This window comes from Scardinius erythrophthalmus (assembly GCF_964197995.2).
Source record: "Scardinius erythrophthalmus genome assembly, chromosome: 5".
Classification (NCBI taxonomy): Eukaryota; Metazoa; Chordata; class Actinopteri; order Cypriniformes; family Leuciscidae; genus Scardinius; species Scardinius erythrophthalmus.
In genome coordinates this window covers 19,834,187-19,853,923 of record NC_138225.1, presented here as the reverse complement: position 1 = coordinate 19,853,923, position 19,737 = coordinate 19,834,187, and the positions used below count along the sequence as shown (strand labels likewise).

Here is a 19,737-nt window from a genome sequence, read left to right as displayed (position 1 = left end):
TTAAACATCATCAAGGAACAAGTCATGGCAAAATAGGACAATTCATAAGAGAGTAGCAAAATGACATACCAGATAAAGAAGGGATGAAAAGGATTTAACGACTGAAAAAAAAAAAAAAACTTTGCAGAAATAAAGAAAAAGAAACCACATCAAGCACACAAAATAAAATGCAATATATTTATGAGGATTCAACTTAATGATACACAGGGCACCAAAACTCATATAAAAACACAATCTGAGTGTGCATTCTTCTTTTCATTACAACTTTATGTTAATGTAAAAAAGTTAAACTTTTGTTATGTCTTTGGAATCTTTGGAAATTAGAAAACCCGTTTACTTTCCATAATTCTTTCCATAAGAATGAAATGTTTGTGTGTGTGTGTGTGTGTGTGTATAATATATATAAGTCATTAAATAAACGGATATATTTAAAAGGAACCTCTTTGACAGTGTCATGTGAGGGTTGGGCAGTGCTGCTGATGTTGGATCCTCCACATATGCCGTGCTGCCCTTTTACCCCTGACGACGAGCTACTTCCGGTTGGAGACGTGGCTTACACTTCTGCCATATTGAGCCGCCTTGCACACAATCAGTTTTATTTATCTCCACATAGCATTTATACAACCACACAAACGGCGTTCAGAAGATTAAACGCAGAAAACATATCAGACCGTGAAAATGGTGAGTTCATCTTTATTCGTTTATGGACAAACGGCTGATTTTGACGACGGGTTCCGGTTTTTACATGAGAGGTTACTGCTAGCTAACGAAATGAACCGCAGGCTGATTTATTGCTCGAAATGCGTATTTATTCAAGAGAGACTTTGAAATTGACGTATAGCGAAATTGTAAATCAGTTCAGTGATAATGTCTGCATATAATGTCACTTCTTGAGCTGTTAAACTCGCTAGTAAGGTGTGTTGTCAATATAAGATAAATGAGCTAACTTACATCAGCAACATCACAAATACTCGCTGTACTGTAGGCCTGTAACTTTCCCTATCAGCTTATCATTTCTTGTCTGTGATAACAAATAAGCTGTGTAAGTTGTGATTGGTAACAGTAGGCCGATGTGGGCTAATTCTACATGACTTTTTGTGTGTAAAATAACTAGCCCATTTGAAGCATCTGTTGACGTGGTCAGATTGTGTTGAATTCAGTGCTGGCATTACCACTGAGAACAATTCGGACTGTTTTTGACTTTAAGTTGGTAAATTTGTAGATCATGTTGACCTGTCTGTAGATCAATTGTAACAGGATGTATTGTTTCAAGGCTTTTCTGTAAAATTTAGCTGAATTGGAATATTTTATTTTCCCAAGAATCAAGAGCATCAGAAAGAAAAAGAAACCACTCAGGGGTTTGGGAACATGCAGAAATTAAGGGTAGATGGATAGTCATACTGTCATTTAGCCTATTGCCTGATAGTTTTGTAAAGTTGTTTTATGGAAATGGCTGATATCTTAATCCCATACTAAATCATTGGGTCTGTCTTCTGTAATGTGGACTAGCTTAGGTCATAGAGGATTGCACTGTTGTCTTTTGAGGTGTGCAGCTATCTAGTCAGAAATGTTCTCAATGAATGCAGTGGGAAGTTTGTGTAATTTATCTCAAAACAGACCACACGACTCTTCACCCCTTTGATTCCTTGATGATAATAAAAGAAACCCATTCATACTCTGTTACTCTGGCTGGTTTTGCTGTCTCGTGATAAGGGTTTCCATTGGCTTGAAAAACCTTGAAATATTACTGAATTTCAAAAGTGTTATTTCCAGACCTGGAAATGTCATGGAACTAAATACCAAGTTCTGTCATAAAACTCTAGATGGCACAGACTAATGGGTTTAACTACATGGCACAAGGTGATTGGTTTCTATTGCATCTGTAGCTAATGGACTTGTTGCTCACACAGTTGGTCAGTGTTTGCTGTAGTGGTTTTGTGCAGCAGCAGCATGTCTTACATGCTTTCAGCCGTGTCTATGATTGACAGTAGCAAGTTTCTGTACTTGCTCCTCAGCAGCAATAATCAACAGCAACATTTTCTATTTTCTTCTAGAGCTGCTGTACAGCCAAAATATTAATTAATTAATTAAATAATTTGTTGCACTATTTCCTGCTACCACTGTAAAGCTGCTTTGAAACATTCTGTATTGTAAAAAGCACTATACAAATAATGGTGACTTAACTTGACTTGTTTGTGTAAGCTCTTTAACTTTATCTAATCCATGTCTAGTCATCACACTTGACTGGAAAAATCATGGAAATTCACTGGTCAGAATGTGTGGTAACGTTAATCACATTGTTGGTTTTATTAGGCGTTTCTCTGATTTGCTTCAGACAGCCTTCGTTACAGTAGTCATTGTGTTCTGACAGCTGATCATGTGAATGTTGAAAGATGGGCTCTATCTTTGCTGCTATGAAGAATTATTTATCCTAAGTTAAACAATTTATAAATTAAGTATGCAAACATTAACGCCAAATAAAGTTGTGTCTGTTTTGCTCTTGGAAGGAATGTAAATAAAGAATCTTACTGTGCTCTTTCAGAGCTCAAGACTAACATTTGAGAGCAGTAGCACTGGTGCCACTAAGTTCTACTGATTTAGTAGCGCTGGGGGGATTTTTGATCATAATGTTAGTTTAATTATAAAATTACTATTGTTTTGCATTAATAGGGGCAGTTACTGACAATATTACGTTTGTTAATTGGATATTTGACAGTAAAGCACTGAGCTTGATTTGAGATGCAGATAAAATTAACTTTTATTAACAACAGTAATGTTCAAAAACCTAGTTTTTGTTGTTCATGAGACTTTGGGACTTCCTACTTTTTTCCATATATTAGGGAGTGGAAATGGCTAATAAGTCAGTAAGTGCTCTTCTGCAGCTAAATACTGGTTATAGTTGTAATTTCATGTCTTTTTTTAATCAAAGTGTTTGTTTGCCACAAAGACATCCTACATCTTTCCTCACATTAAAATTAAAATTAAAATTGGATTTATTTAGAGCTTTGAAGTACTGGAAAACGTGTTAATTTCACTCTTAAAGGGGTAGTTCACCCAAAAATGAAAATTAGCAGCCATTGATTTACTCACCCTGAAGCCACCCTAGGTGTATGACATTCTTCTTTCAGACGAATACAATCGGAGTTATATTAAAAAATGTCCTGGCTCTTCCAAGCTTGATAATGGGAGTGAATGGCTGTATGTCTTTCGAAAGTCCATCAAAGCGAATGCATTCATGATTAAAGTGCTCCACGTGTCTCCAGGGGTTAATAAAGGCTTTCTGAAGTGAAGCGATGCGTTCGTGTAAGAAAAATATCCATATTTAAAACTTTATCGACTAAAATAACTAGCTTCCGGCAGACGTTTTTTTTTTTTGTTTTGTTCTTTTTTTTGTTTTTTTGTTTTATAAATGGCTCCCTAAATTTCTTGTTCAATAACTCTTCTCCAGGTGCTGTTGGCAGCAGCAATCTGCACCAAGGCAGGTAAGGCCCTGGTGTCGCGGCAGTTTGTGGAGATGACACGGACGCGAGTGGAGGGTCTGCTGGCCGCTTTTCCCAAGCTGATGAACACCGGCAAACAGCACACATTTGTGGAGACGGAGAGTGTGCGCTACGTCTACCAGCCTCTGGAAAAGCTCTACATGGTGCTGGTCACCACCAAAAACAGTAATATACTGGAGGACCTGGAGACACTGCGTCTCTTCTCACGTGTGGTACGAAAGAACCCGCATACACAGTGGAAAAAAATACTTTTTATGGGCAAAAAAATTGTTTATTACATCTTGATGCACATCACTTTTCATTACCTGAAATTCACTATAAAAAACATATAACCATTTTTTATAACGCCAAAATCAGGCAATATCACCCTAAATTATATGGCAGTCCATAGTTTTTACTTAGAAAAAAAAATAAATTTGGCATGATAGTGTAAAAAAACATTTACAGTTTTTCACTGGATATAGTAAGGTAACTTAGTTACAATTAACAAATTTAAGCAAATTTAACAAAGTAGCAAAAAAAATTTCTGTAAAATAAACAAAAAAATCTGTTTTAGTAATGGAAGAAATTAGTAAAGTATTTTTCCGTAGATCTTACCTTTTTTTAATTAATTTGTAAAATAGAAACTTAGACATGTTCATCTTAGGTTGTTCAATTAAATAAAATTCACGTTTTTCAACTTTTTCACAATACAAGTTTTGTTACTATCAGAATTTTCAAATGAAACTGACTTGATTTGTTCATTTTACTTTTATTTTGGTAGATTCCTGAATATTGTCGTGTCCTGGAGGAAAGTGAGATTTCGGAGCACTGCTTTGACCTCATCTTTGCATTCGATGAGATTGTTGCACTCGGTTATAGAGAAAATGTCAACTTGGCCCAGATCCGGACGTTCACAGAAATGGACTCTCATGAGGAAAAGGTTTTCCGTGCCGTCAGAGAGGTAGGAAAGACATATCTTGAGAAATAGCAAAGCAAACTTTTTTGCCATCCGTCTCTTAAAGTATTCTCAAATCCTCTTCCAATTAATGAATTTGGCAATTCCACAAAAGTCTACTGCATTTAATGACATTCTAGAAAATTCTCCCATCTGCTAGATTTGCATAGCTTAGGTACAAGCACTGATGCAAAGGAGGAGGATCAATATGTTCCTAATGCATGAAACAAGGTGCTGTGTGGAGTTCATAATTTAACATCCCTAATCCCAGCTATATGTTTGCTGTTTATAAACCTACTGGCAAGGGCTCTTAGTAATTATGATGCACTTTACTGTCGATTATCTTTTCTTTACTCTAAACCACTCAATTGTTCACCAGACTCAGGAGCGCGAGGCTAAGGCAGAGATGAGACGGAAGGCTAAAGAACTTCAGCAGGTACGGCGTGATGCAGAGCGTGGAAAGAAGGGTCCGGGCTTTGGTGGTTTTGGCAGCTCGGGCATGAGCAGCAGCAACACATCCATCATCACAGACACGCTGATCGAGCTTGAGAAACCCAAACCCACCCCTGCACCCGTCAGGTACAGCTATAATCTTTATAGAGTACAGCGATCCTTAACCTGTATAAAAAACCAGCAGGCTGCAATTTTAATGCACTTTTGCTTTAGGTCCAGTGGTCCAAGTAAAGCACTTAAACTGGTTGGCAAGGGGAAGGAGGTGGATGACTTTGTGGACAAACTCAAGTCAGAGGGAGAAAACATCATCTTGCCTGGCACAGGCAAAAGACCCTCAGATGCGTCCAAATCTCTGCCTCCTCCAACCCACACAGAGAGGTAATGATATGTCTGTGTTTTTAATGCTAGAATCAGATTGAGGATAATCAATAGAACATTAGTGGAGTGTATATTCTTATTCGATTAAAATAATCACTGTTTATTTAGCACTACTGTTCATCAATGCATTAAAGGTCCATTTGTGGGTTTGTAAATTTAATGTCTTTTTTGTGAGGCTTTACAAATGCAAGTTAAACAAGGAAATAGATTTTTATTTTATTTTATTTTTTTATGTACTACTTCCTTTAGTAGCACATCTTAGATCAGCAGTTTGTAAAGCCTGGGACACACCAAGCCGACGATCGGCCGTCGGGCAACGTCGGGACGTTTTTCAGCGTCGGCCAACATAGTTTTTTCGTTGTGTCAGTGAGAGAGAGAACTCTGATTGGTTGTTCAGCTTAGTGAATGAGTCAGTGCTGAGAATAATAGCAAAACAGTGAGCAAAAAAGCCAGAACGGTACAGATAGAAGGCTGCAGGACAAGTGTTCCTTGGTGAAAAGTTTTAAATTACCGGTAACATGAGCGCAGTGGAGTAAAGAAAGTGATCAGCAGGATTGATATTCAAAACGGTAAGCATGCGCTGCTTTGTTTACTGTTTGTGTATCTGCAGCCTGTAGCGTTGGTTTTCCTTTTTGAATGACAAATATAACTGCAGAAACAGACAGTTGTCTCATTTACACGCAGGTGCAGAACGCGCCTGCTAGTTGACAGTTGGCTGTAGTTCTCTCGGTGTGTTCAAATGCATATTCTTTTCAGTGCCTATGGCTTCGTCTACATTAATCCGGATACATTTGAAAACACCGTCTTTGTTTTAAAATGCTCTCCATCCACTGTAGCGTTTTCAAGCGTTTTCCAAAAGATTCTCATCCTCACTGAAACGTCAGAAAACTCTAAATTCACCTAACTGCGCATGCGTAAACCCTCTTAAAAGCTGATGATACAATGACGGAACAAGACATGATAAAGTTATCACGCAATTCTTCTGGCAGGACCATTTTATTTAGCAAAATATTTCTCCATTCACTGATGCATCCAGGTCACACTCACTCACTCACCATTAAAATGCAACTGCTCTCATGTTTTGCTGCAGGACAGCAAATGCAAGTGAATTTTCTCTCATCTTTGCCGGACTGTGAAATGAAGAGTGTGCAAACTAAGATATTTTAGCTACTGCGTGAAAGTGAATAGCACATAACAGGCACAATACCTATATAAACACGAATATCTATTGTTATAATATGTGTCACATGACTAAATGTGCGGCATTGTTTTCAAAACCCTGACAGTCCACACTACGATGCAAAATTGGCATTTTCAAAATTATCCATTTTGGAGAGCGTTTTCAAAGCGCAGTTTTCGTTCATAAAAACGACATCTCAGCGGCCTTTAAGACAAAGCCTTTAATGGTTGCAGTATTCACACTGTACGTTTGAGCAGCATGTCAAGTAGAGTTTCAGCACTGAGCCTATTTTTGCTGTGTGTTGCAAACTGAACATATGGTGAAAATGCATCTGTTCATCAAAATTTAAGGCACATAAGCACCACTTTCTAAGGCTAACTGAATTTGGATTCATGTAAGGTAGATTTTGAGTTTGACAATCAAATAATTCTCAGTGACCAACTCCTTGTCTTTATTTTTTATTTTTTATTTTTTTGCTTTTTTGCTTTTCTCAGAGGAAATAGGATGTGCCATAACCCAGAAATCACTTTATTTTCTGTACTAAGCCACATAATTCTTATGCACCAATATGCTGCAAACACATGATGTGTGAAACAGTACTAAGATTTGGCTTAAGATAGGATCGATTTGCAATTTACAATTTCTGTCTAATTTTCAGTGTGCATATGCGGGTGGAGGAAAAGATCACCCTGACGTGTGGTCGTGACGGTGGCCTCCAGAACATGGAAGTGATTGGCATGATTACCCTCAGAGTGTCTGATGAGAAGAATGGGCGAATTAGGCTAAATATCATCAATAATGACAAGAGAGGCGTCCAGTTGCAGGTGACGTTTTCTACATGTAGCAGCATTGGCACATCATAATAATTATGAATGATGCTTCTTGTAATAAAATCAAATGTATTGGTATAGGCATTGGTTTGTAGTGCAAAAAAATGAGTAGGGCCTATTAAATCTAATAAAAAATGACCAAAACTGAAAACTATTAAATGTTTCTATGTATTCTTAAACTACTAAGAAAAGAAAATGGAAAAAACTGTATAAGTTACAGTTCTTCCAACCTTTTTTTTCTTCTCTTGTAGACCCATCCCAATGTGGACAAAAAACTTTTCACAGCGGAGTCCGTGATTGGTCTGAAAAACCCTGACAAATCTTTCCCCCTGAAAACTGACGTGGGTGTGCTGAAGTGGAGACTACAGACAACAGAGGAATCTCTCATTCCACTAACAAGTCAGTCTTAAACATCTGGTTTCAGTGATACCAATAAAACGAACAGCTTATGTCTTACCCATAGTGTCACATGACCTATGCTCATCCAATTCCTGTCTGTTTCATCTCTGCAGTAAACTGCTGGCCCTCTGAGAGTGGTACCGGCTGTGATGTAAACATCGAGTATGAGCTACAGGATGAAACTCTGGAACTCAATGATGTAGTCATCTCTATTCCTGTACCGTGAGTAGAAGTTCACTGAATTTAGTTCAGGACCCTAATTCACTCACATTATACACCATATTAAAGTACCTTCTGCCTTTCCCCATGTGTAATGAAGCATCTTGGGGTCATTTGGTTTATTTACATTTTTCTATTGAAACTATTTCATCACAGGTCTGGAGTAGGAGCTCCTGTGATTGGTGATCTAGATGGAGAATATCGCCATGACAGCAGACGAAATGTCCTGGAGTGGTCTCTGCCCGTGATCGATGTAAAGAATAAGACCGGAAGCATGGAGTTCAGCATAAATGGCCAGCCCAATGACTTTTTCCCAGTCAGTGTCTCCTTTGTCTCCAAGGGAAGCTACTGTGACATTCAGGTAAGACGAGAGGTCATGGTTTCCCAAAACGGGGTTTGTTACGGAGCTTCAGGGGGTTCATGAACTAATTAAAAGTTAATAATCAATACAATCATAACAATTTAAATGTAAAATAAATTATTTTCAAAAAATATTTTTCAAAAACACTCGCTAAAAAAGTTAAAACACTTTGTTTTTGTTTACCTGCATGCATGACCATTAACTGAAATCAGAGAACTGAGAATGTGCTGTTAAAATATTGAAATGTTACCTTTAAATCATAGGGGGCAGAGCTCAACACTAGGGATTTTTTTCTACTGGTCCAGTTGGGCCAGTGGATCAAATTTTTATTTGTCCCACACCACAAAAAAGTAATGAATAAAGAAAAAATTAAGTCAAATATTTGTTGTTTTCATTGTTTTTGACCCATGCAACCTTGTATTGTGATAAATAAGGTTGACTTCTCACACAGTATGCAATACCAAACGGAGTTCTTTTGCTGCTACTTGCAATTAAATGTTTAATTTTGGAAGACTTAAAAGCACATGCTAATGATAAACTTTCGTGACGATGCAGCACTGGCCCGATCAGGACAGTGACAGTCTTTATTGTTGAGCCCTGTGGGAGCTATCAAAAAAGTTTGTTAAACCCTGGGTTAGGGATTCAAATTTTCTTCAAATGATCTTTTGACATGTTAGAGGTCATTGTACTATAAAAACATCCTGGAAGTTTCAGAACTTCAGAACAAAACTTCCTTGTTAGTCCAAAAACAGCTTTTATTGAAACCAAGCTCCAAATATTACTAAATATCGGATTTTGTCTCATTATAATGTAGTAGTGTGACAAAACACCCACAGGCACATTAGTGAGATAAGAAGGAGAGAAGAGAGCTGTATGATCACTGGACTAAAAATAACATTATCTTCCAAAGGATCCTAATACTAGGAAAGTGGTTATTTATGTGAATCTATGTGAATGTCTCAGTGGAGCAATATTTGTTTGTTTGGTACATTTCACTGTGGATTCTTTGGTAAATCAGTCACATTTTGGTGCAGGCTTTGCAAACAGACTGTAAGATATGGACCCGACAGTAATGCCACAACATGCAAGAAACCATGTTCATTCTAATGCCTAATCTGTGATCAGTGATTTTTGATATGTAATGATTCATGTACAGTCAGACGTTCTTTGTCTCAAAATCGTTTATTGCCGTTTATGCGTCACTAAATCAAGCCAGTGACTAAATGGTAAACTTCACATTGTTTCTCGTAGTAGCATTCAATTGTTATTTAAATTGTGATCAAATTATATACAGAAAGCGATCAAAGAACACTCCCTTTATAATTGTTGGAGCTGTGAATCAAAATCACTGTGAGTTTATCAGTGACTGGCCAAAACTCCCGTTATAATCTATGACGCTGTCTACACTGCACAACGAATCTCTTATTTACATCGTGTTTGCATTTAGTTATGACGAAAGCATTTGTGAGAGTGCAGAAATCGAGTTGCAATGACGAGATCACTGCATTCATGCGCTCAACAGACATGTCTGTCATCGGCTACAATGCTCATCGCTGCAAACTTTCATGTCACTGGAGTAGATCTAAATATAATGTTGTAATTAACACTTTTCACAATTAGTTAATCTCAACAGCTGTAATAGTAAAAACATAGTAAAAGTTTGAGAGAATTCCACATGTAATGCTTAGTTCATATGCAAAGATGTTAGCCAATCAAAGCAGTGGGCGTTTACACTGAAGTCTCACAGCAGACACGCCCCTTAAAACAGCGCATTCAAATCAGAGGGCTAAAATTAGGGTAGAAAATGGCCTTTTATTTCTAAATTGACAAAAAAAAAAAATTATGTATAAATCATACTAACATTAGAACTAAGTGCACCTCAGGAAAAATAAAGCTATTAAAAAATGCAGTTTATGGCCCCTTTAAATGCATAAAAATTAAACTCATCTTTCCCTCTTTTCTCTTTGTTCATGTTCTCTCCTGTCAGGTCACTAAGGTGTCTCAAGTGGATGGGGACAGCCCGGTTCGGTTCTCCACAGAAACATCATTTGTGGTCGACAAGTATGAAATACTATAAAAGGAAACATCACTAACAAAATTCCACCCAACTTGACAGAAGAGCAGATAAATGGACTGAAAACATTCATATAAATAAAAGAAGAGAGAGACATACAGATGGAGGGACAATGCAATCTTTATCATCTTCAGCAGTACTTTAATGGGATTCTGCTTGCTTTTTTATCCCCTAAAAAGAAAATGAAGTCATTTTAGACTTTGCTGGCAATATTGGCTGTACCAAATTTGTTTCACGAAGTAACCTTCTTCATAAAGGCCAGTGAGTATCAGCAAGGGTCGGGGCTAAAATGGAGACTTTTTCAGAAGGGAGGTGGGCTGGTGGAGCTTTATTTATTTGATGCCATCATGGCAGTATATATTTGAATTGATGGTTCATATACCTTCACTGTAAGGGTCAAGTTGCTCATGTCATTTCTTTCAGTTTGTGGTTTTCTAAAGTTTCATTTTCATTGTGCTGTGAACTAACTTTTTTGAAACACTAGAAGATTGTTGTACCTTGCTTGCAATAGCCTTTTGTCCATATCCTGAAATGTCTGGAGTCATTGTTTTGTCTTTCTTTATGTCATTCATACTCCTTGTTTTGTCTAAAATATATTTCATCTCCTTAGACATCTTTCATGTTTAAGAACTATATCTGTGCTTGGATCTTTGTGTAACTCGCTGTTTTCTTGCTTTGCGTTGCTTTAGTGTAGTAATGCCAACCTGTAAGGAAATGGAACATGTAGTAGTTAATTTTCAAAACTTTGTTTCCAGTATCATGGACATCTGAGGACAATTTGACAAACAATTAAAATGGAAAAACATTTAAAGCCATTAACAACATACAGTATAGTACAGTGAGTTGTTTAATTTAAGCTGAAAGCATTGCGGTGCTTCAAAAATTAGAGCTCAGTTTGTCTGGTTTATATCATGTTTTCTATTGAAAGCAGGAACTGCAGGGTTGGACTTTTATACTGCTAAAAGGCAACCTGCTCATTCTTATCTGAAATGTGTTGTATGTAGATAGAGCCGCTCAGTGGAGGATCGGGATCATGTGTGTCTCTTGATTGTCAGTGATTGTGAATGGGTTTTCAGGGAGGGACCTCTGGTCTCAAATCAGCATTAAGAGTGGTTCCCAGCCTGCCAAGTCATCATCCCAAACTTCAGTCTCAACCCAACATGGCCCCCACTGAAGAAAAGAGGCCTCCCTTGCTGTCTTGGTTCCAAATAATGCCTTGAATGTCTCCGCATATTTTGATGATTGGAAGGGCGTATTAAATGTTTTGTTTTGGTTTTCATGGAATCATAATGTTTATTTGGGGAATGGTATAAAGACTTCAGAGATTTTTTTTTTTTTTTTGTAATCTTGTAAAATAACGAATTAGGGATTCATGTTAAAGAACATTCCAGTGTAAACTTAAAAAAAAAATCAATAAAGAGTCTAAAAAGGATCTTTTGTGAACTGTCCTTTTTTCTGCAGTTAATGTGTCCTATTTGAATGCTTATCACAATGTAAACAACGTTATGTTATAAAATCATTTATGGTCTTGAATGCTGAAATATATTGAAGTGCATCTGATTTTATAATAAAACGATTACAAAGCCATATCAGTCCACCAGTATTTGCATGAAGCAGCAGTATTTTTGTCACCCAGTCACATGAACCAATCAGTTTTTTGATTGGCCACACTGAATGATTCATGTTGTTCTGTTTGTTCTTTTTTTTCCACCTTAAAACTAGCATGGAGAGTTGAGGTACGTTTTTACAGGCTGGGATTTTTTCATACGTGTTTGTTGACGCACTGAAAGTAGATTGAGGCCTGTGTGTGATTGAGAAATTATTGTCTGTATGTCCATCTAAATTTGGGAAAACATGAACATGAGTTATTTTTCCATCCCTCATGTTTTGGAAGAAATACTGTACAGTTGTGGATCTTTTATTTTTAAAGTGTCAGCTGCAGAGGTGGACAGTAACAAAGTACACTTTTTGAGTATCTGTACTTTACTTGAGTATTATTATGTCTGGATACTTTGTATCAGAGTGTATTAAGTATCTGTACTTTAAGGAAGTTGTGTACTTTGTCCACCTCTGGTTAGCTGGAAAGTGCAGCCACGGCAAGTGAAATTGTTTTACGCACAGACGCTGTTCTGATGGATTCTCTTTCAATCTCCTACAGTGGTTCCAGCTGAATTTCTGAAGGAGCTACAGAGGGAGCTATTCATCACGATCAGTCTGTATCCCACTCCTTAAAGGAGAACTCCGGTCAATTTTAACATTGAGCTCATTTTTTTGTACATTTGGAGTGCTGTCAATACAGAGAACAACGACAAAAAACGGTGTTGCCTACACCGAGTTATTCTATTTTTAAAATTTGCACCCTGTGGACTTCAATAGGGCAAGTAGTAAGCCTGCTTTTTAGCCTCTTAACATCCTTTAAGTGTCATTACAAGTGCACAGAAAATGTGAGTGATTCCTTCCGAGTGAACACGGGTGGATCTGACTGCAGTAGATGTTAGAGATATTAATAAAAACGAAGTTAATTCAGCCAGCGCTCATACCTTTGTTTACATCCTGTTTTCGGTGGAAGGCCATAGTAATCGATTGTCGAGTTCACGCGCATAGGTTTAGTCAGAGCCATAAAGAGAAAGAGTTGCGACACTCCCATAGACCTCCGTTGTAAATAATGGCGGCGCTTTTAACCGCCCACTTCCGGGATTTGAAGAGCGGGATAGTTCTAAACACTGTCATTTTGGCGTTGGACCCCATTCACTTACATTGCTGCGCGTCGAGTTGTTCCAGAGTTAAGTTGTTGAAATATCGACCTCTTTTGAATTGTCAACTGTCTATTTTGTATCAGAGGCCCTTTGCGATGCTTATACTGGTCTTCATTTGTACATGCACAGCGTAATTATTTATATTTTATGTTAGTTGTTTCAACCAATTTTCAAGCACTGCCTGCTAACTTAGCTAGTTAGCTAGCGCGACTTCGTCAGTTAAGAGTTCGGTAATGAATCGCTGCGACCTTTATAGCAACTTTTATTTTATTTAATTTTTTGGGATATACTAACTTTTCATTATGTTTTATTGTCTTGAGTGAAGCGGCTTGTGAGAACAATGCTGGACCTCTAGGATTGTTATGGCCATCATCAGTCCTGTCTGTTTCATGGATCACCTGCCCCTGATTTTTGCTTTTCTTGTTCACACAAGCACACATTTTTGTTGTCTGTCATTGTTTAATAAAAATTGTTTATTTGAAAACCTTCATTTGTATTAGCAATGCTTAAATTCGTTTTTAATCTGTTATAGTTTTGATAATGTGTATGGCTTAATATTAAAATAATATTCTTAGTCTTAACATGATAATGTTTCACGTTGTGGTCCTGGGGTGGCCACTTTCATCAGAAGAAGTGAGCTAGCTTAAGCGAACTCTGAACGGACCGCCACGGCAGACCTCTTTGCGTGATCACGAAGGTAGGCTAATGGCTGAATCAAAATTTATAAGCAAAATCACGGGAATCAATAGCCTAATACAGCCCAGTTGTGCTAAAATAAATATCATGAGACGTCCATCATCAGATGAATGATATGGAAAAGTTAAGTTAGAGCCGCTAAAGCCAGTGCTACTACCCATGCGAACATGAACACTGAGCTTTTCCCTCCAAAAATATAGCCTAAAACTTGTCTCCAAATGCAAAACTGACATTAACAAAATGCAATAACAGCTGAAAAAGTACTTGAGGTGTGTTTTATTTTATATTTACCGTTCAATAATGCAATCGCTGCTGTCTGTCCCATAGAAGAACATGACAGCCAGCGTATGTTTTAGAACTATTGGGGCTTACATGAACCACGTGACAGCCATAGCGGCGACATCAAAGAGTGTCGCAACTCTTTCTCTCTATGGCTCTGGGTTTAGTTACCAATGATCACGCGCGTGAACTCGACAATCGATTACTATGGCGTTCCACCGAAAACAGGATGTAAACAAAGGTATGAGCGCTGGCTGAATTAACTTCGTTTTTATTAATATCTCTAACATCTACTGCAGTCAGATCCACCCGTGTTCACTCGGAAGGAATCACTCACATTTTCTGTGCACTTGTAATGACACTTAAAGGATGTTAAGAGGCTAAAAAGCAGGCTTACTACTTGCCCTATTGAAGTCAACAGGGTGCAAATTTTAAAAATAGAATAACTCGGTGTAGGCAACACCAATTTTTGTCGTTGTTCTCTGTATTGACAGCACTCCAAATGTACAAAAAATGAGCTCAATGTTAAAATTGACCGGAGTTCTCCTTTAAGACCATTTCCAAGAGTTGTCATGTTATTTACAAACCAAGAACCACAGTGGCCCTTAATAGGGTTCGCTTTCAAGTAAGTTTCCTTTTGTTGCTTTTGATATGAGGAAAGTTCTTTACAAATAGTAGCTACATTTTTAAATATATATTTTAAGGCAAATCTATTTGAACTTCGCTGAAAAGCCCAAATGCGTTCTAAATTATGTTTTCTGAGAGCAAAACAAGCCCTGCTGTCTATTATCAGAGCTTGCTGAGTTGAGTAGATTTATATGTAGATGAAAATGAAACATGCGCAACCACCAGAGGTCATCATTTCCTCCTCTTCATCTTCTATTCTCTGCGTAATGATGTCAATCTTATGAATGAAAACGGCCATTCAGACGCTGTGCATCCTTAAAAAGGTAAAAAATCCCATGTGAAACACAACATGTTTTTGCAGCGATTATATTTCTATCCTATTTACTGTAGCTAAGGTTTTAGTGTTTAATTTGGTGTGTGGATTTTAGATCAATCAGAGGGAGATTGAAGGAAGATGAAGAGAAACGAGGTAAAAGGGTGTTTAAGCACAAAAGTACATAGGCCTTCCATCGCATAGCTGTTCTAGGCAAACAATGATACCTCAGACAGTATGGCTTGTAACTAATAGAAAATAAATATTTAGGTTTTAATGGGCATTGGGCAAATATTTAAGAACCCCCCTACCCTGCCCTCATACACTTTTGCCTGGTATTTTCAAGTTAACCTGGAGACGATATTCACCTTTTATTTACACTTTTATTACTTATCTGATAATATCCCATCCCGCTGAATATTTCTAAACAGATTTTTAAGTTGGCATTCTTTGCAACTTCACATTCTTCTTAGCTTCCCCAAAGTTTCAAGCCCTCTTCCAACCCACACAACGTCCTCTCCAGACATGCGTTGGTGGAATGTCTCATGAGTTGAGATGGGTTGGGTTTACGGGGAGCCACTATTGCGTATGTGTGTGTATTTTGGGTGTTTAACATTTGGACACTAAAATAAGACATTATTCTGAGTAACAGAACAGCCATTTCTCTGTTTCAAAAACGTCATCTCCACAAACTCCCCCAGTCTCGCCTTTAATTATCTGAATTTTAGTTTTCTCTTCCGTTTGTTGTCCTAAGAAATTTTACAGAGGGCATTTTAATGTATTTAGAGGGCAGCTTTATTGGCTTATTGTAATTGAATTTAATTTCACATTTTGCTTATCTGACTTGGCCAGAGTTCAACTATGTTGTGGGAATTAGATTTCTTTATGAGAATCGAATGGACGAGGGAGAATCAGGGAGAGTGAGGACCAAAAAAAGTGCCACCTGACTTGCTTCCACAATATGCTGATATAACAAATCAAAAAATCAAATCTTACGAGACACCATTTCTGAAATCTCTACATCAGTATGTGGTGATAAATCACCCCTATTGTATTCCAGCCTGTCTGTTTGTCTCTCTCTCTCTGTCTCTCTCTCTCTCTCTCTCTCTCTCTCTCTCTCTCTCTCTCTGTCTCTCTCTGTCTCTCTATCTCTCTCTCTCTCTCTCTCTCTCTCTCTCTCTCTCTCTCTCTCTCTCTCTCTCTCTCTCTCTCTCTCTCTTTCTGTCTCTCTCTCTCTGTCTCTCTCTCTCTCTCTCTCTCTCTCTCTCTCTCTCTCTCTCTCGGCCTGTCTCCTGATCTGGGATCAGTGTGGGTTTCTCGTTCCAGAGGCTGAACAAGTGAGGAGCTCTTCAGCTGCGAGAATAAAAGACTGCCTTGTGGTAGCAGAATGAAAAAAAGAAGGGAGGGAAGGAGTGTGTGAGAGACTATGAGGGTTGGGAAAGAGAAGGAGAGGAATAGGGGTGGAGAGAGAAAGAGAGAGAGAGAGAGAGCACGTAGGTGGGGGAACAGGACAGAAAGAGTGAGGGATGATATTTCTCATTCTCTCTCAATGATTTGTTCATCCTGCTCTGGTTCTCCACAGAGTTTAAGATGTCTTAAAGTGAGCACGAGTTTCCAGCTCTAAGGATTACATGTGGGACTGACAGAGCTTAGGATCTAAAAGGTAAGGCTTTGACTGACAGCTGGGTTTTTTGTGATGAAGTTTTCTGAATGCATTTAGAGTAATCATTGTATACTGGTAAAAACAAAGAAAGAGGTTGGTGCTAATGTATAGTGTGGATAATAATATACCTTTAAGCTACTATGCACCCCCCAATTTTTTATTTTTTTATTTAAATCATTATTAATTTGTAAAATTATATAAATTTTATAAAAATAAAAAACATAACTATAAATAGTACCACATGTCTGTTTGTCTCTATGGTAACCCATTCAAAACTTTGTAAAAGTTTTGCAGTCTTTATTATAAGTAGTATATGAATCATTGAAAGAGGAACTGAATGGGACTTTCAGATTTCTGAAGAAAAAAAATGACTTCAGTTTATAACAGAAATGCAACACATCATGAAGAAGCTGTCTTTAAAAAGTAACAACAGTGTAACAGTCTTTGCACCCTGATGTTATAGCATGAGTTATGAATTACCTCATGAATGCATTTCTTCATTTTAGGTAAGGTGTGTGTGTGAGTAATGGAGAACTCTAGTCTTACTGTGTTGAATATGAGAGAGAATGAAAATGGGCCGCACTGGACAAGGATGGGAATAATGGCTCTGACCTAAAGAATGGACAATGAGACTATTGTCCCAGTGGGGACAGCACTGCACACCAGTGTATGAGAAGTGTGCAGGAAGGTTGTGCTGGGTCTGCTGACACATTTTTTTTTTTTTTCTCCATCAATGCTGCTTTCACTAAAAGAGGCTGACTAACAGGTGGTTTGAAAAATTCCTTGCCTGTCAGTCAAATGACTTAACTGTCTAATTAATCGGTGCAGAGATGTGGAAACACATTCAAGACCTCTTCTGTATGCCACCTGTGTGCTGCATGACCCCAACAGTTATAGATTAAACATTTTTGACACAGCTATAGGTATTACACATGTGACATAAATTATAGGCAACAACATTTAGTTCCAGTCCATGAATTTGACAGGCTGTGCAACCTTCTAGCAACTGCTTGTTTGTGTTTGCAACTTTGCACTTTCCAGACAGTCTGTCTGAATTGCAAGGATCATTCAAGGACGTTCATTATGTCAGTAGGTGGCGACTATGCTGCCTTCACACGTGGTATCGGAATGATCATAAATACAAGTTTCCTAGGAAATTGGACATGAACACCCTCTTAAGTCAGATTTACTGGGAAACTCTGCCTTCAGAATACTGCCTTCACATGCTATTGGAAATTTCCTACGAGCCGTAAACTTTAAAGATGGCAGAGGGGAGAACAATTGCTCCTGTGACTGGTATTCTTAATTAGTTTTTTGACAACAGCTCACCTCGTCTTGTTGTTAAAATTGTGCATATAATAAAATTGTTGTACAATTGTGCATACATGAATAACAAGTTTTCACACAGCGAAAATAGCACGTATTTCACCAACATTTCAGAATCGTCAGCAAGCTGACTACCTAGATGGCGCAGTGAATGGTCATCAACAAATGGGATGTTACATTTTATACAAAATTAAATATCTTACATTAAATATCAATACATTTTGGCTTCTAGTAAGATTTCCCTAAGAAATAGGCTAGAATAAACATGGTGTCCTCCATGATTTCTATTCTTTCTGACAACAAAGCACTTGAAAGCAACGAGCTCGAAATTTCTGATAGCACGTGATTGCAGCATAATTACTGTAATTAAGAGATCACAACACATGAAGTTCTACTCTCAGCTATAGGAACTGTTCTCGGACCCGGAATAATGCCTTTTTTATGGCAACACTATCAACACCAAAAAGAATCTGCTGCGGTCAGGTGGTACAGCGTTCACATGGTACAAGTCGGAGTTCTCAGAATATTCAGTTTACAAGTTGTAATGACGTTTTCTTTACTTTTTACAAGTTGGGATTTTTTGACACTTTTTACCGACTTTTTTCAAGTCATTATGGTAATTATGACATGGAGTGAATGAACCTGGATACTTCCCTACTATATAGTAGGTGAAAAACAGTGGGCTATGTGAGAAGAGTATGTCTGTATTCTGTATTAAAAAGTACGCAAAAAGTATCCGGATGACCTACTACATGGCTACGGGAAGTCCTTTGAAGGATGCAGCCTTTGAATTGGGACACAGCCTTTGAGGGAGTCCTTGAATCAAACATTCTACCAATTCATTCAAAACACTGACTCATTCAGGAACCAAACACAAACAAAGTGACTTCGTTTGGAGCAGTAAGTTTCTCTTTTCTTAGGGATGATTCACACTGAATGCATTTTCGCATTTAATAACATGAGACGCCAGGCAGTGGAATGAAAAAAAAAAAACCCAGAAAGGTCTAGAGCCCTTTTTTTTTAAGGTTGAACTTCTTTTAACTTGAGCACTGCGTTTTGAGAGTTTGATGTATGCACGATTGCTGGAAGTGTAGCCTACAATTGTGTAAAACAAACAAACATACAAAAAACGTTTGCTTTATAAAAGTTCACTTGAAAATCTAGCATGTTGGAAGGAGAAAAGGAAAGAGGGAGTGGATGAAAAGAACATAAAGGAGGAACAAAAAAGGGGAATTGAACACCAGCACTGACTTGGTGAAAAAGAGCCAAAGAGGATTCAATGACCATGGCACGATTCCTCAAGCTTTTCTCCTAGTGTCCACACCTCTAGCTCACACCTCTAGACAGCACGCCCACAGTCACTTCACTGACCGATTTATGCCAATAAACAAAAGTCTGGCTCGGCAAGTCTTAGCCAGGTTTTGTTTGAGGTGTTGCTTACCTTCTCCATAGTGTTATATGGAAATGCACTTCCATTATAGACAACCCACAAATGTGAGCTACTGCTAAAGTTCCAGGGATTTGGGGTACAGGATACAGGGATCTGTTTTAACCATAAATCCAGTCTCTTTTACCTGCAGTGACCCATGAATTTGTCTATTCGATCATACTTTAGTTCACATTTCCCTTCCTTTGAGGAATTACAAACACTACATAATGGAATGATAATATAGGGATGCAAACTGAGTAGATCTCCGATTTTCTCCCCCTTAGATGGGATTGAACCTGAAATTTAGTTCAGTCTTA

At 37.9% G+C, this 19,737-nt stretch overlaps 2 protein-coding genes across 2 annotated transcripts in view; both read left to right on the top strand.

Annotated features, from left to right (window-relative positions):
- Positions 1-458: 458 nt before the first annotated feature.
- arcn1a (archain 1a) lies at positions 459-11,763 on the top strand. Its single transcript, XM_081367287.1, has 10 exons — positions 459-681; positions 3,449-3,712; positions 4,264-4,443; positions 4,817-5,016; positions 5,104-5,268; positions 7,107-7,272; positions 7,530-7,677; positions 7,791-7,899; positions 8,053-8,257; positions 10,245-11,763. The coding sequence occupies exons 1-10, from the start codon at positions 679-681 to the stop codon at positions 10,332-10,334; spliced, it is 1,530 nt and encodes a 509-aa protein (XP_081223413.1). The 5' UTR covers positions 459-678; the 3' UTR covers positions 10,335-11,763.
- A 4,775-nt stretch (positions 11,764-16,538) lies between these two features.
- phldb1a (pleckstrin homology-like domain, family B, member 1a) overlaps positions 16,539-19,737 on the top strand; it is a 46,514-nt gene continuing 43,315 nt past the window's right edge. Inside the window, exon 1 of the mRNA XM_081365013.1 lies at positions 16,539-16,665. The gene's annotated coding sequence lies outside the window, so the exon portion shown is untranslated. The remainder of the gene's footprint in view (positions 16,666-19,737) is intronic.

Bases quoted from the DNA above. Each gene is read 5' to 3' on its own strand.
- arcn1a (XM_081367287.1), top strand. The intron at 3,713-4,263 runs GTACGAAAGAAC...TTATTTTGGTAG, and splicing joins TGCGTCTCTTCTCACGTGTG to ATTCCTGAATATTGTCGTGT. The intron at 8,258-10,244 runs GTAAGACGAGAG...CTCTCCTGTCAG, and splicing joins GAAGCTACTGTGACATTCAG to GTCACTAAGGTGTCTCAAGT.